At 41.1% G+C, this 14,635-nt stretch overlaps 1 protein-coding gene across 1 annotated transcript in view; it reads right to left on the bottom strand.

Moving 5' to 3' along the window:
* Positions 1–14,635, bottom strand: part of Abcb1 (ATP binding cassette subfamily B member 1) — a 158,361-nt gene that overhangs the window by 12,752 nt on the left and 130,974 nt on the right. The window contains exons 19-22 of the mRNA XM_021163577.2: positions 14,221–14,328; positions 13,256–13,333; positions 9,792–9,875; positions 5,175–5,378 (exon numbers count right to left, since the gene is read on the bottom strand). Coding sequence (XP_021019236.1) covers positions 5,175–5,378; positions 9,792–9,875; positions 13,256–13,333; positions 14,221–14,328 — 474 coding nt within the window. The remainder of the gene's footprint in view (positions 1–5,174; positions 5,379–9,791; positions 9,876–13,255; positions 13,334–14,220; positions 14,329–14,635) is intronic.

Below are 14,635 nucleotides of genomic sequence, written 5' to 3'. Positions count from 1 at the left end.
TAAAAATCCTCTTGCAGTTGCAGCAAGATCGTTTCTTGTGGGTGATTTTGGGGTGTCGCCTCTCCTGAGTCAGAACGTGAGGGAGTCCTCACGCTGTGGGTCTTTCAACAGTAATTGTACTGGCTCGTTTTGTGTGTCAACTTGACACAGACTGGAGTTATCACAGAGGAAGGAGTTTCAGTTGGGGAAATGCCTCCACGAGATCCAGCTGTACGGCATTTTCTCAATTAGTGATCAAGGGGGAAAGGCCCCTTGTGGGTGGGACCATCTCTGGCCTGGTAGTCTTGGTTCTATAAGAGAGCAGGCTGAGCAAGTCAGGAGAAGCAAGCCAGTAAAGAACATCCCTCCATGGCTTCTGCATCAGCTCCTGCTTCCTGACCTGCTTGAGTTCCAGTCCTGACTTCCTTGGTGATGAACAGCAGTATGGAAGTGTAAGCCGAGTAAACCCTTTCCTCCCCAACTTGCTTCATGGTCATGATCTTTGTGCAGGAATAGAAACCCTGACTAAGACAGTAACTTTCATTATACTTATCCCTTATTCTCTGTGTAATTGTCATTCATGATAACTCAATAAAGTTTGAAAGATGCTCAAAGAGTAATGAAGATGATCAATAATTATATACAAGTGTATTTTACAAAGTAGTTTATATATTTTTCTAAACATACACATCTTAAAACAGAGACTAAATTATATGTTTTGCCTAACCAATTTCAACAGTATTTTTCAAACTCATTTAGGATATATTAATAAGGAGTTTTTAATGACTACTTAACGTTGTGGCCAGGTAGGTATTACTAACAAAGGCTTCAATTCTTTTACTACAAATAACATTTTAATAAATATAGCTTTATACATAAACATTTACTCATAGTGAATGATTTTCTTAGAAAACATTCTTAATAATGAGACTAAGAGGTCAAGGGGAATAAATTGCCTCTTAATGAATACATTGTCTTTTGTTTTGTTTTGGTTTTGTCTTATTTTCTAAGACAGGGTTTCTCTGTGTAGCTCTGGTTGTCCTGGAACTCACTCTGTATCCCAGGCTGGCCTCAAGCTCAGAGATTTGCCTGCCTCTGCCTCTCTTCCTCTCTGCTCCTCTGCCTCTCTGCCCCTCTGTCTCTCTCACCTCTGCCTCTGCCTCTGCCTTAGTGCTGGGATTAAAATCATGCACCACATCGATTGTATTATCTTTTAATGAACATGATATATCAATTTCTTTCAAGAGCTTTTTAGATATTTAGTTGTGAACTCCCTGCCACCAAGCTAATTTAGTTAGGCAATATTCCATCACTACCTGTTGCATCATTTGTAAAGGGATGCAGAGAGCATCAAGAACATTTAGGGCACACAAAAGGATTTCTGCCTGTACCAGCCATGGAACTTAAACACCATGCCTTTTTGTTAGTTGAAAGCGGGAATATGGACCAGAATGTCTCTAAAGTCCTTTTAAAATTATATGTCTCTAAAAACAAAAGCTAAGATACTGGTTAATATACTGTGTCTCTTTGTGGTAGCTTCACTGATTTAAAAAAAAAAAAAAAGATTCCATTAAAGACTCATTCTAGTAACCTAGTGCAATTTGCTACTTAAAGGCCATATTTGTAGAATCTCATTTAGGCCTCACTGAATTTTACAGAAATTAACTTACTTCAACGATAACAATAAATATTTCATAGTAAATTAAGTCAGTTTTAAGACCAGTACAAAAAAAAAAAACCTACTAGAAGAAAAAAATGAACACATTTCTTTAGACACTTATTTTAAAAACGAAAACTAGTTTTCTCTGATGTAGAGCCACCAAGAAAGTAATTAGGAAAAAATATTTTATAAACTCTGCACATTTCAAAAATAATATGCACTGACTTTTGCAAAGTGTGGATGGTAAGAAGTTGGAGGAAATTGTCACCTTTAATGAAACTCCCCAAAGACAATGTCATTTATACACATTAGAAACATTTTTAATTATAACACGTTCAACAAACAGAAGAAATTGTCTAAATCAGTAAGAATATTATAAAAATGATAGCCAGACCTAGGGACACAGCTCAGTGCTTGCGTTATAGGCATACGTACCTGAGCTTGAATTGCCATCCCACACATAAAAAAGGCAGACATGGTCATCCATGCCTGCAGCCCTACTGGGGGACAACACGGGGTGACCCCAGGAGTTCACTGGCCAATCAGCTTAGCAAAAATGACAAAGGAGGTCCAGTTAAAGATAAAGACGAACTTTGTATCAAAGACAAGGAGGAGAGTGATAGGGCAAACTGCCAGACGTCATCCTGTGGCTTCAACTGGCATGCACATAGGCATGCATACTACGGTGAGTGAGTACAAACGTGTATACAACATACACTGAACAACAAACAAGTAAACAAATAGCTCTACCTATCAATTCTAGTGTGACGTTTTCAAGAAATATTTCCTATTCCTCGTTTTCTAAGGAAGGGAGTGCCTTGCTTGTGCAGGGTTCAGAGCATGTGCAGCCTAATACAAGCAAGAGCTTGGGGCACTGAGCTCGCATGTGCTGTGGACAACAGTCATTCCACAGTGCAGTCCCCTCATCCTGATGCACAATGAGGCAATTAGGAAATGCATTAAGTAGCAGTCACACCCTCACAACTTCAATAAAGACTCAGTCATCACTAGCAAGAAGGAAGTCTTCAATTCAAAGAAGAGCAAATAACACCACTTCCTTGGAAGGGCCTGTGTGTGTCAAGTTGTTCTAAAGAAAAGAAAATATGTTTCTGACAAATAAACTTGTATGTCTCTCCTTATGTCCCAAATAAACTAAGGTTTGATTAGAATTTAATAGTAAAAAGATAAATACATATATTATACAAAACTGCTCATTAACCTGTAAAAATGTAATAGAACACTGTCAAGCCTGGACCATAATTAAGCACAGTAGACTTTATCTGCATGCTCTGACATCACACCACAAAGAAAGGAAATGAGCAGGACCTCACATATGCTCAAGCTCCCCAAACCCAAAGCATATTGCAAAGTATGGCATGGTATGTACTCCTTGGTTGGGGCCAGACCCCAGAGTTAGCTAGTTCCCAATGACTGTTTCCTAGGACCTCCTCACCAGAGGTTCAACTCCACAGACCTTGGCTGGGAAACACTAATGCCACTCAAAGCATTTCTCTGAAAGTACAGAGGAAAATAGAGCCACGCGTCAAAGAACACACAGAGGCAAAGTGTCTTTAGTGTCTTTGAAATGGTCCTCAACCTTCACATATTGGGATGCCTGGCTCGCAGACACCTGGTCTTCAGGAAATCACAGCCCTCTCACCTGCTGGGATCCCTGCTGTTTCTTGGTACCTGGAATGTCAATGAGCAGCCCTATTCTAACCTCTCATTTCTATCATTCTGATAACTGATGTTCCACTGTGACAGAGCTTGGATTCCTAGCTAACTGGAGGACCAAGGCCTCAGTTTGCATCCTGGCTCCAGCAGTGGTGGGCTTTATGGTAGTGAGGCATAGCCGGTGTCCCTCAGCCTCACCTGAAGCATGAAATAATAACAGAGCATTCCTGACAGAGTTAGTGTAACGAGTAAAACACTTTCCAGGAAACCAAGTAAATGCCACACAATGTTGAGCGGTGGCTAAATAAATAAATAAATAAGTAGCTGGGCATGCAGAACATAGTGACGGGGGGGGGGGGGGGGGGGGGGGGATGGGGGATGGAGGGGAGATGTGGGAGGAAGGGCAGATAATGAAGGGGAAAAGGAGAGGAAGTAAAGGGTGTGTGCTGTTTGCAGAGCTCCAGGGGGCTGGAGTAGTGATGTAAAATGGCACAAGGCACCAGAGTAATCCAGACTAACCAGATGATGTAATCCAAACTGGAGAAGACAAATACACTTGGGATTTTTTTCCACTTTGAATCTCCCCAATTATTCATAATAAAATGGGCCCACTTTCCTGAATCCAAGGGTGGCTTTAAGCTTGCTTGAAAAAATAAAAAAGGAAAACAGGGAGAACAGCAGGTAGGGAGAGTGTACTGGCTAGTTTTATGTTGATTTGGTGTAAACTAGAGTCATTAGAGCAGAGAGAGCCACGATAAAGAAAATGCTTCCATAAGATACAGCTGCAGACAAGCCTGTAGGGCATTTACTTAATTAGTGACCGATAGGGGAGAGCCCAGCCCATTGTGGGTGGGGCCACATCTGGGCTGGTAGTTCTACAAGAAAGCAGGCTGACTGAGCAAACCATAGAAAGCAAGCCAGCAAGTTGCACCATCTGTGGTCTCTGCATCAGCTCCTGCCTCTGGGGTCCTTCCCGGTCTTCACTGAGTGACACAAACCCTTTCCTCCCCAAATTGCTTTGTTCATGAGTGTTTCATTGAAGCACAGAAACCATTATTAAAACAGGGGGAGGAAAGAGGAAAAGAGAAAAGAAGAGGGCTGGATGAGAAGAGAGGATTCTGACGGCAGTGGCCTGAAACAAAGCCCTGAGAAGCAGGTGTCGATATTTGAAACTAAGGTTATGTTTCCATTTCAAATTCTAATCTTGAGATAAGCATAATAAATGTTGCCCAAATGGTGGCTATTAAAATATTATTATAGTAGCCAGGCAGTGGTGGCACATGACTTTAATCCCAGCACAAGAGAGGCAGAGGCAGGAGGAGTATCTCTCAGTTCAAGGCCAGCCTGGTTTACAGAGTCAGTTTCAGGACAGTCAAGGCTATATTTGTCTCGAAAAAACAAACAAACAAACAAACAAATAAACAAAACCAAACAAAATTCCTGTAGATTGAGGAGATGACTCTGTTGGTAAAGGATTTGCCTTGCAAGCACAAGGACCCAAGTTTGACCTCTAGTAGTCAGGGAAAACCATCTCAGCTATGCTTGGTGGCATGTGCCTGTGAGCCTAGTTCTAAAGGTACAGGGATGGGCGGAGAGATCATATCTCAAACCGGGAACAACCATATCTCAAGAGGAATACTGGACCATACCTGAGAAATATTGCCCAGGGTGGATTCTGACCTCCACACAGCACGCATGTGCACTTGCACATACATACGTGTGCACCCAAAGGAACACACACACACACACACACACACACACACACACCAGCATTGCCAGAACATAGTAACAGAAAGTAAGAAAGCATAACTGGAAAGACTGTTCTTTTACTTAGTGAGCAGTCATAGTTAGTTTAACTCACCTTTCCAGAACCTTCTAGTTCCTTCTTATCTTTCAGTGCTTGTCCAGACAACATTTTCATCTCAACCACTCCTGCTATCGCGATGATGGGTACAATTGCTAAGAGTAAAAGTGTCAGTTGCCAGCCGTAGATTAGGGATATGATGATTCCTGTCCCAAGATTTGCTATGTTCTGGGAAATCACAGCAAGCCTAGACCCTGTAGCCTGAAAAAGAAGAGACATGGTTTATAGTCTAAACTATGTTTAAGTATATATTTAAGAATAAGAACTAATTTTCACGAAAAGCTTCTCACCTATGAAGTAAAAGGAAAGATGCCCTTACACAAAGCTTTTGGTTTCTAAAACAAAGATTTCCCACACTTTCCAAGTGTAGAATAATAACCCAAAGTGCAAGTTTGTCTTTCCATAATCTTTCAACACCAAAACACCATGCACCGAAGCAAATCAGAGTGTGAGGGTCAGACAGTTATATGAATCTAGGATGGTGGGCATCTAGCCAGGAAACTGCTTACAATTTAAGGAAGATAGGTGTCAATATACCTGGGCCTATTTGAAACACTTATTTTCTTGGGAAAATGCAGATTCAAAAGTTTTGGAATATGGTTTACAGTAGGCAGAGGCTTTGGATAAAATTCTGAAGGATTCATGACACATTGCTCTCACTCCTTTGCAATGATTCCTAACTCGAAACCAGCAGTTAATCTAGTCAGTGTAGCACACCACGCAGAGAGGACCACATCATTACTTGGTTACTCTGGTACCTCATACAATCTAGCATCCCTATCCTGGCCTCCAGACCCAAGTTCTCTGCAAATAGCACAGAAATAGAAGATAACATATCCTTTACCAGTCCTATTTTTTTCACTTGAGCAAGACTGCCTGGTCTCATTAAAGATTACAATGTGTACTCCAGGCTGGACAGTTACCATCTCTGTCACTTCTGACAAATCTCTCCCAACTCGAAAGCTGAGAGGATTTATTGATTACTAACCAAAGTGTCTTCTCCATTCTGAATCCTAGCACCACCGAAGCTTCCCACATAATTTAATAAATATCTAACATAATTGGTAGACTGGGGCTTAGTAAGAGAAAGCACTATACCTCCCAGAACCCTTTAAACACGTTGAGTATAAGTAGGGAACTGAAACAGGGCTGAAAGCGATAGGACAAATACTACAGTGTAGCTGTTGCTTTTGGTGTAATTACCAAACTTACAATGAAGTGACTCTGCTAAACTGGGCGCCTAGCATAGGTTGAAGGGTACAGGAGTGTGAAAAGCCAGCTCTCTGTATGCACATTTTGTGTGAAAGTGAGAGTAAGTAGCTTAGAGGGATGCTGCCTCACAGGGATGGTCCTTTTGTCAGCACCTACAATCCTACACAGAAGCCACTGAGGGACAGAAGCACTCAACACACCTCCTATGGATACAGCAGAGCCAGGGCCCTGGCTTGTAAGCTTTTAGACATATGGAGGTCTTGTTTTGGACCACAAAATATCATTAAGATAGTTCTAGAGATGATAAATTCCTTGATGTTTGGCTCTTTTCTATTTTTCAAAAAGTCTTTCAATGATGTCTTCATCTCTGGACTTTCTCTTTTCCCCTGTCTCTGAAGACCACACCCATCAGGCTTTCTTTCCCACCACATTTGACAGTCCATGGGACAACCATTAGTGCACAGGGCACTTGTTCAACTATCTCTTCTCTTAGAACACTCAGTTTTACTTCCAGGACACCACTCTTCTATATCTCGAACCCCTAGTTCTCTCTATTATCACGTGTCCAGCTGGTCATCTAATGTGAGTATCACGACTAATTAAGTCACACACAGACCTCTCGATTCTTCTCCAAGCCTCATCCTACAATAGGATTACAATTTCATTAAAGAACAACTCCATTTTTTTCTTTTTCTTTTTTTTTTTTTAACTTTTTTTTATTTATTTATTTTTTTAATATTTTTATTACATATTTTCCTCAATTACGTTTCCAATGCTATCCCAAAAGTCCCCCATAGCGCCCCCCACTTCCCTACCCACCCATTCCCATTCTTTTGGCCCTGGCATTCCCCTATATTGGGGCATATAAAGTTTGCAAGTCCAATGGGCCTCTCTTTCCATTGATGGCCGACTAGGCCATCTTTCGATACATATGCAGCTAGAGACAAGAGCTCCGGGGTTCTGGTTAGTACATCATGTTGTTCCAACAATAGGGTTGCAGATCCCTTTAGCTCCTTGGGTACTTTCTCTAGCTTCTCCATTGGGAGCCCTGTGATACATCCAATAGCTGACTGTGAACATCCACTCCTGTGTTTGCTAGGCCCCAGCATCGTCTCACAAGAGACAGTTATATTTGGGTCCTTTCAGCAAAATCTTGCTAGTGTATGCAATGGTGTCAGCGTTTAGAAGTTGATTATGGGATGGATCCCTGGATACAGCAGTCTCTAAATGGTCCATCCTTTCATCACCGCTACGAACTTTGTCTCTGTAACTCCTTCCCTGGGTGTTTTGTTCCCAATTCTAAGAAGGTGCACAGTGTCCACACTTTGGTCTTCATTCTTCTTGAGTTTCATGCGTTTAGCAAATTGTATCTTAAATCTTGGGTATCCTAAGTTTTGGGCTAATATCCACTTATCAGTGAATACATATTGTGTGAGTTCTTTTGTGATTGTGTTACTTCACTCAAGATGATGCCCTCCAGGTCCATCCATTTGGCTAGGAATTTCATAAATTCATTCTTTTTAATAGCTGAGTAGTACTCCATTGCATTTTTTTCAATTTGTATAGGCCAAACATTATACTCAACAATCTTACCTCTCAAATCCACTATCTAAATCATCATCAAATCCATGGACTATACTTTTAAAGTATACCCAGATCAGTGTGTTTTGTTGCTGCTTTCAGTGTGACCCCTCTAGGAGGCCTCTCCTAGACTATTGTAATAGATTTCCTACCTCAACTTTACTCCTCAGCTGTTATTCACATAAGAGCCCCATAACTCCCATTTTAAAAACCTATCAATGAGTTCCTATCCAATTCCTAATGTGATGCTGATCACAAAATATGACATCCTTTCATCACTTCATCTAGTGTTTTTATCCTCTTTGCTATGAGATATATGCATGGCCTAGCCTCAGGTCCTTTATACTTGTTCTGATTAGAACACTCCTGTCGAGGCATACTTCAGTCCTCTTGCTTATATCACATAATAGGAACTTTGCTTCCATAAACAAGGCAACCTTTGGTCCTAGCACCTCCCTCCAACCCCCACCCAGTTACCTTTTGACAATATGTCCTGTTGTGTAGATTTTAAAAGAGCAAAACAATTGTCTGTCTGAGTAGGTTAAAAATGACTTTATTCAGTGTCCATTTTGCTCTCTTCTGTTTTATATGCTCGCATCTGTATCATGGGTCTTGTTATATGCTTGCTTTAAGCAGAGAACCACATGAAAGAGGAACTCATAGGAATTATGCTGCAGTTTCACAGTTCTGTGTACATTCAAATCTGTAACTATACTTATCACAGGTCCCATTTACTAAACAGTGAAGGATGTACATTACCACCTTTTAGGAAGACTGAAGCATAAGGAAGGCAGAACTCAAGACAGAATCACACAGAAGAGACCATGTGCCATTCAAGTTCAGCATCATGTTGTAGACTTTTGCCATAAAGAAGGCTGAAGAAGAAACCATCACTTCATCTAAAGAGTCAAAGTCTAATAATTCGACTGTCTATATCAACTGGGGATTCAGGTAACAGCATATTTTCGGTTTATAGTTTAGCAATGTGTCTTTCTGCCTGAGCTACAGTTTTAAAGTGCTTTTCATTCTCTCCAGTGTAATTTTAAGAACATTTTCTTTGTTTCTTACTGAACTGTGATGTCCATTAAGTTTTAGGTAACAACTACGGTATCCTTTTTTCTCCTAATATCAATTATAAATATTAACTTAACATGGAAAACAGGGTGATTCTGGTGGCCACGCCAAGGACACATCATTTCCCGAGTAACTCTTCTTTCATATCAGTCTTCCTCATGTTATGGCTGGCATAGCAAACACAAGGAAATTTATAACTATCTATATGTTATATGATATACAATCTTTGAATTTTAACATATTTGCTGTAGAGAATTCAATATGTTTGTGGAGTAGAATGTGGTTGTGTGAATGGGAAATGTCCCCCAAAGGCTCAGGCATTTGGGCCATTGGTCCCAGCTGGTGACACTGTTCTGAGAGGTCTCGGGAGGTACAGCCTTGCTGGAGGAAGTATGTCACTGGAGTGGGCCTTGAGAGTTTAAAGCCTCCTCCCGCTTCCAGTACTCTTTCTCTGCATTGTGCCTGCTGTTGAAGATGTGATGTCTCAGGTTCCTGTTCCTACTGCCACACCTCTCTGTCATGGTTTACTCTTTTCCCTCTGGAACCTTAAATCCAAATTACCTCTTCCTTTTATAAGTTGCTTTTGGTCATGGTGTTTTACCACAGCAATAGAAAAATAATTAACACAGACAGCTAGTTACAGTGTCTTCAAAATAGTGACCATTAACACAAGTTATCAGGAAGTCAGTTGTATGCTAAGCCTAAAACAGAATAGATATGAACAGCCACAGAAAAGGAAGCACATACCCCTTTCACTTGAGCAGCATCGTTGGCGAGCCTAGTGGTCAGTGCTCCGGTGGTGTTTTTAGGGTCATCAAACCAGCTCACATCCTGTGGCACAAAAGGATTTGTTATCTTAAAGTCCTAGTCATGAGCCCTTAGCTCCAGTAGGAAGGTGGCAGAGACACTTTTGTTTAGCACTCACATCCTCTGCATTTAGCTTTCAGACAGGAAGGGAACTTAAAACACAAACAAAAGCAGATGATATCCTCTGTCTTCATCTCAACTATGTTTAAAGCATGACTCTAGGTGTTGAACAGGGAACACTGACAACAAAGTTGCTGGTGTCTTCAAGACTTCCTTCTATAGCCAGAAGGCACAGGGAAGTGAGCACACACCAGATCAGACAGTAATGATGTGATGGTGGGGGGGAAGGAGGGAAAGAGCAGGGTGAGAAGGCTAGGATGTTGGCAAAGGTGTTGTACAGAGTAGAAAAGAGACAGGGAGTCCTTTCAAGGCAGCATATGAGCAGAAACCAAAATGAAGGAAGGAAAATGAAGAAAAGAACCAAAGAGGAGAAAGACACCATGCCTGAAAAGGGCCTTAAAACACAAACTTGATCTGCTCACGCAGAAGTTAAAACGCTTTACACCCTGAAGGAAGGCTCATTTGTCATACTGGGATTCCCCTGAGCCTTTCCTCCTCAACTTCAATGCAGTTTCCCACAGTGTCCTAAAGATGACCTCTGTGATGTGGGTTGGGGAGGTTTCCCATGCATGGCCTCTGGCATCTGTAAAGACTGTATATAGACTTTCCCCTGAAGGATCCAGGATCTCTGGATTGGGGTGTGGATGGAGGAACTGAATCTAGCTAGGATGCTGATGCAGCATTAAACAAACTGAGGAGTCATGGAGGCTTGTGTCTGAACAACTGTAGACAGAGAGAGTAGGTATGGGGTAAGCCTGCTGGGGATAGAAAAAGAAAAAGCTCAAGTTTAGAAATATTAAAGTGTAAAAAATTTATTAATATCAGAAGAGAAAAGATAAACCAGCAGATAGTTAACTCTAGTTAGGGCAGAATAATAAACTGATTTAAAAACAAAAAAATCTTGATTAAAATGCACATACAGCATAATAAGGGATCTTATTAGTAAAATCTATTATGTATTCATACTTTACATTTATTAGTGATAGGCTGTTTGTGTATGGATGCATGAACTTGCCATGGCACAAGTATGGAGGTCAGAGGACGAGTTGTGGGGGTTGGGGTTCTGCCCTTCCACTGTGTGGGCTCTGGAAATCAAAGTCAGGTCACACACTTTAACGGCTAAGCTAGCTCACATCCTCATATTTTTAAAAATAAACATACTGTGATTTTTAATTATGAATTTATGCCTGTCACAAATAACTTTAGTTTCTCCCCTGAGAGGCTCTGCCAGTGCCTGACAAATACAGTGGTGGAAGCTCACAGCCATCCATTGGACTGAGCACAGCGTCCCCAATGGATGAACGAGAGAAAGGACCCATGGAGCTGAAGGGGTTTGCAGCTCCGTAGAAGGAACAATAATATGATCTAACCAGTACCCCCAGAGCTCCCAGGGACCAAACCACCAACCAAAGAGTATACATGGAGGGACCCATGGCTCCATCTGTATATGTAGCAGAGGATGGCCTTGTTGGACATCAATGAGAAGAGAGGCCCTTGGCCTTGTGAAGACTTGATGCCCCAGTGTAGGAGAATGGCATGACAGGGAAGCAGGAGTTGGGTGGGTTAGTGAGCAGGAGAAGAGGGGATGGGGTAGGAGGTTTTCAGAGGGGAAATGAGGAAAGGGGGTAAAATTTGAAATGTAGATAAAGAAAATAATAAGTAAATTAAAAAGGAAAAAATAATTTTAGTTTCTAGGACATGAATTGATAATTTGTATTAACAAAGTATTTTTTGAAAGGCTAGAAAATAAAGGTCTACAACCTTTATTTTCTAATAGGTCTACAACCTATTATAGTCTATATAATTGACTTTCTAGCAAGTCTTGGTATTTAAGTGTTCCTCCACTGGAATGTGACACCCTTGAAGACAGAGGCCATTCATATTTGAACACATTGCAAAAGTTAGTACTATACTTTATAAGCAGTGGCTTTTTATGCCTTTTCTACTGAGCAGTTTGTCCTACTGTTCAAGCTTAACCATCATCCATTCAGCTCTCAAAGGATAACAGACCTGGTAGCTGGCCTGGAGGCTGATGGGTAATAGGCTTTCAGTGTTGTACCAAGGTCAACTATGAGATTGTTTAAGTAGAATCTAGGTTATAAATATGGCTTAAAAGCTTGTGATCCTAAAACATTAGGATCAATATTATGCTCAGCTACACTGCGAGTTTGAGGTAAACTTAGGTGCAAATGACCCTATGTTAAAAACAGCAAGATGGATGTGGCTTGACAAGAGAGTCCAAGAAGAGGGACACCCCCCCCTATAAAATAGTGCCCTCTCACCCATCAGGTTCTGTTTCAGCTGTGAGTATCATTAGCTAGTAATTTCTATAAATACATAAGTGGTTGTAGGTAGCATGGAAAAGGATTGTCTTCTGGAAATTTGAACATGAGAAACTGGTATTTCTCACTCATTTTAGGTTTTGTTTTTTGTTTTTGTTTTTTATTCCGGTGTTGGGGATTGAATTTGGGCCCTATGGATTCTAGACTTTACCTCTGTGTTACATCCTAGCTTTGTCAGACAGCTTCTGGACATATTCAACTTATAGACCAAGAGTCTCATGTATCGTAGGATGCTAGTAATGTGACCCAATAAGTTTGTAAATAACAATATCACATTGTAATATAAAAAAGTTGTACACTTCTGCTAGTAATTTTAACAGGGAAGTTTAAATGTTCATGATTGTTAAAGATACTCACTTTAAATGGGACTGCTAACAATATTGTCAGTGATTCAGGACCAGGATATATAGAATTTCATAGACACTCACATTAAGTCATGACAGCCAATACCACTGTAACTTGGGTTACTGTTTTAGTCTGGCTTCAGCAAAGAATCTCAACAGTGAGAAATGGGCCACGAAAAGGAATCTGAATTTGGGCAAGAAGAGTGCAAAAGTTCTCCAGGCACACAGAATCATGACAGAGTGTTCTAAGTACACAGGAGAAAGGCAACAGAGGGCCCGGGAGCATAGCAGGTCCCTCCTAACACTTCTCAACCTTTGGGATAAGATAAAGGTTCCATCGTCTCTCACTGCTGAGATAAAAAGCCCAGTGAAGAAGAATCATCAGGATGCATACAGGATACATATGTGTTTCAACACAGTCTAGTTCCTCATACCAGCCTGCAGCAAAGAGTCAGCAGGACCTGATATAAATGGAGGCTGAGGGTGACCAACAAAAGATCTCAGTCTAAGCACCTCCCACCTGAATGCCTACGACCTGTGTCCACAGAGCACAAAAGAGGCACCATACTCACCTCAGGTACAACCTCAATAAACGTACCTGTCTCAGCATGGATTTGAAAACCATGTATCGGAGTCGCTTAGTGAGGATCTCTCCAGCTTTGCCAAATGTGAAGCCCTGAGAAGAACAAGAGCAAATCACACAGAAGACTGGGCAGGGACCAAAACACCAATTACTCAGTGTGAATCAAGGCCTGTGAGAGTCCTGAGCAGGAGGGGACTCACAGTTTGAGCTCCCTGCCTGGTTCTCAGATGACCAGTTGGACATTCTACAGTTTCCAGTTTACACAGAGGAAGTGTGTGGATCCTTCATGTGGGTGTGCAGTCATGGCTGACTCAGACTCGGCACCAAAGCTAGACTGAGACTGAACTGTTTTCACTCCCTCTGCTTCACCATCCCAACCGTCAAAGCAGGAATGACCAGCTACAGACTGCCTCCCCTTCAATCTCCCCCAAATTCTCATGGAGCAACTGTACATTTTCAAATACCTGTGATACTCTTACAGGCAGATAGTGTCTCATTTATTGTACCAAGGTCAAGTTCCACAATGAATCTTTTAATTATTTAGTGAAGAAAACCCTTTTTCTTTTGTTGTGTCTTGTTTTGTATTCCTAGCATGTTAAGATGTGACCTGTTGTGGAGTTTCATTTATTTGTTTGTTTATTTGCTCTTTTTTTGGAATATAGGAAGATATTTCTCTGACTACTCCAATTGACCAACAGAAAGTATACCCAAACTGATATCCAGGGCTTACCATAAAGCCTGTACTTTAATTCCTGCCTTCCATTTCTATACTACACAGAGCAATCTGTTCAATGTTATTACATCACTGTTTCCATTTATGGCATGGTTGGTTGGGACAGAGAGGATGAGAATAGAGTCAGGGGATTAAAAATAATCTGGCTCTCATTGGCCATGGTAAAGGAGGAATTACTTCATGAGAAAGACCAATACATATTTTTATAAATCTACTTGAGATAATGAAGTAAAAATAAATCATTTACCTGAAGAAAAAATGTAATGAAAGAAATGATCCCAAGGACCAGAAACAACAAGGAAAACAAGTTGCTGTTCTGCTGCTGGGTTTCAGGGGGGCCACCGTTTGTAAAAACCTATGGAAAAAAATATTTGAAGGGTTGTTAGTTCAAACACTGAAAAAGCATTCCAAATCTTCCCTGTATCGCTCATTATGTTTAGTGATCGGAAGAGCCTTTCTACGCTAGAATACAGTCGGTTTCTGGAATAAAGGCAGGTCTCAACGCATCTACATTCTGCCTTTGTTGGGGGAGGTATTTCTGTCATTCACAAATTCATCTAAATACTCTCCTTTGGCTTTCTTGGTAACAGCGTGTATCATAACTCATTTCTTTGTATATATCTGTCAGAGGTGAGCACATGTGTATGGAGGTCAGAGGTCAA

This window comes from Mus caroli, chromosome 5 (genome assembly GCF_900094665.2).
Source record: "Mus caroli chromosome 5, CAROLI_EIJ_v1.1, whole genome shotgun sequence".
Lineage (NCBI taxonomy): Eukaryota > Metazoa > Chordata > Mammalia > Rodentia > Muridae > Mus > Mus caroli.
Note: the sequence above shows the minus strand (reverse complement) of the source record. Positions and strands in the feature narration are given on the sequence as shown.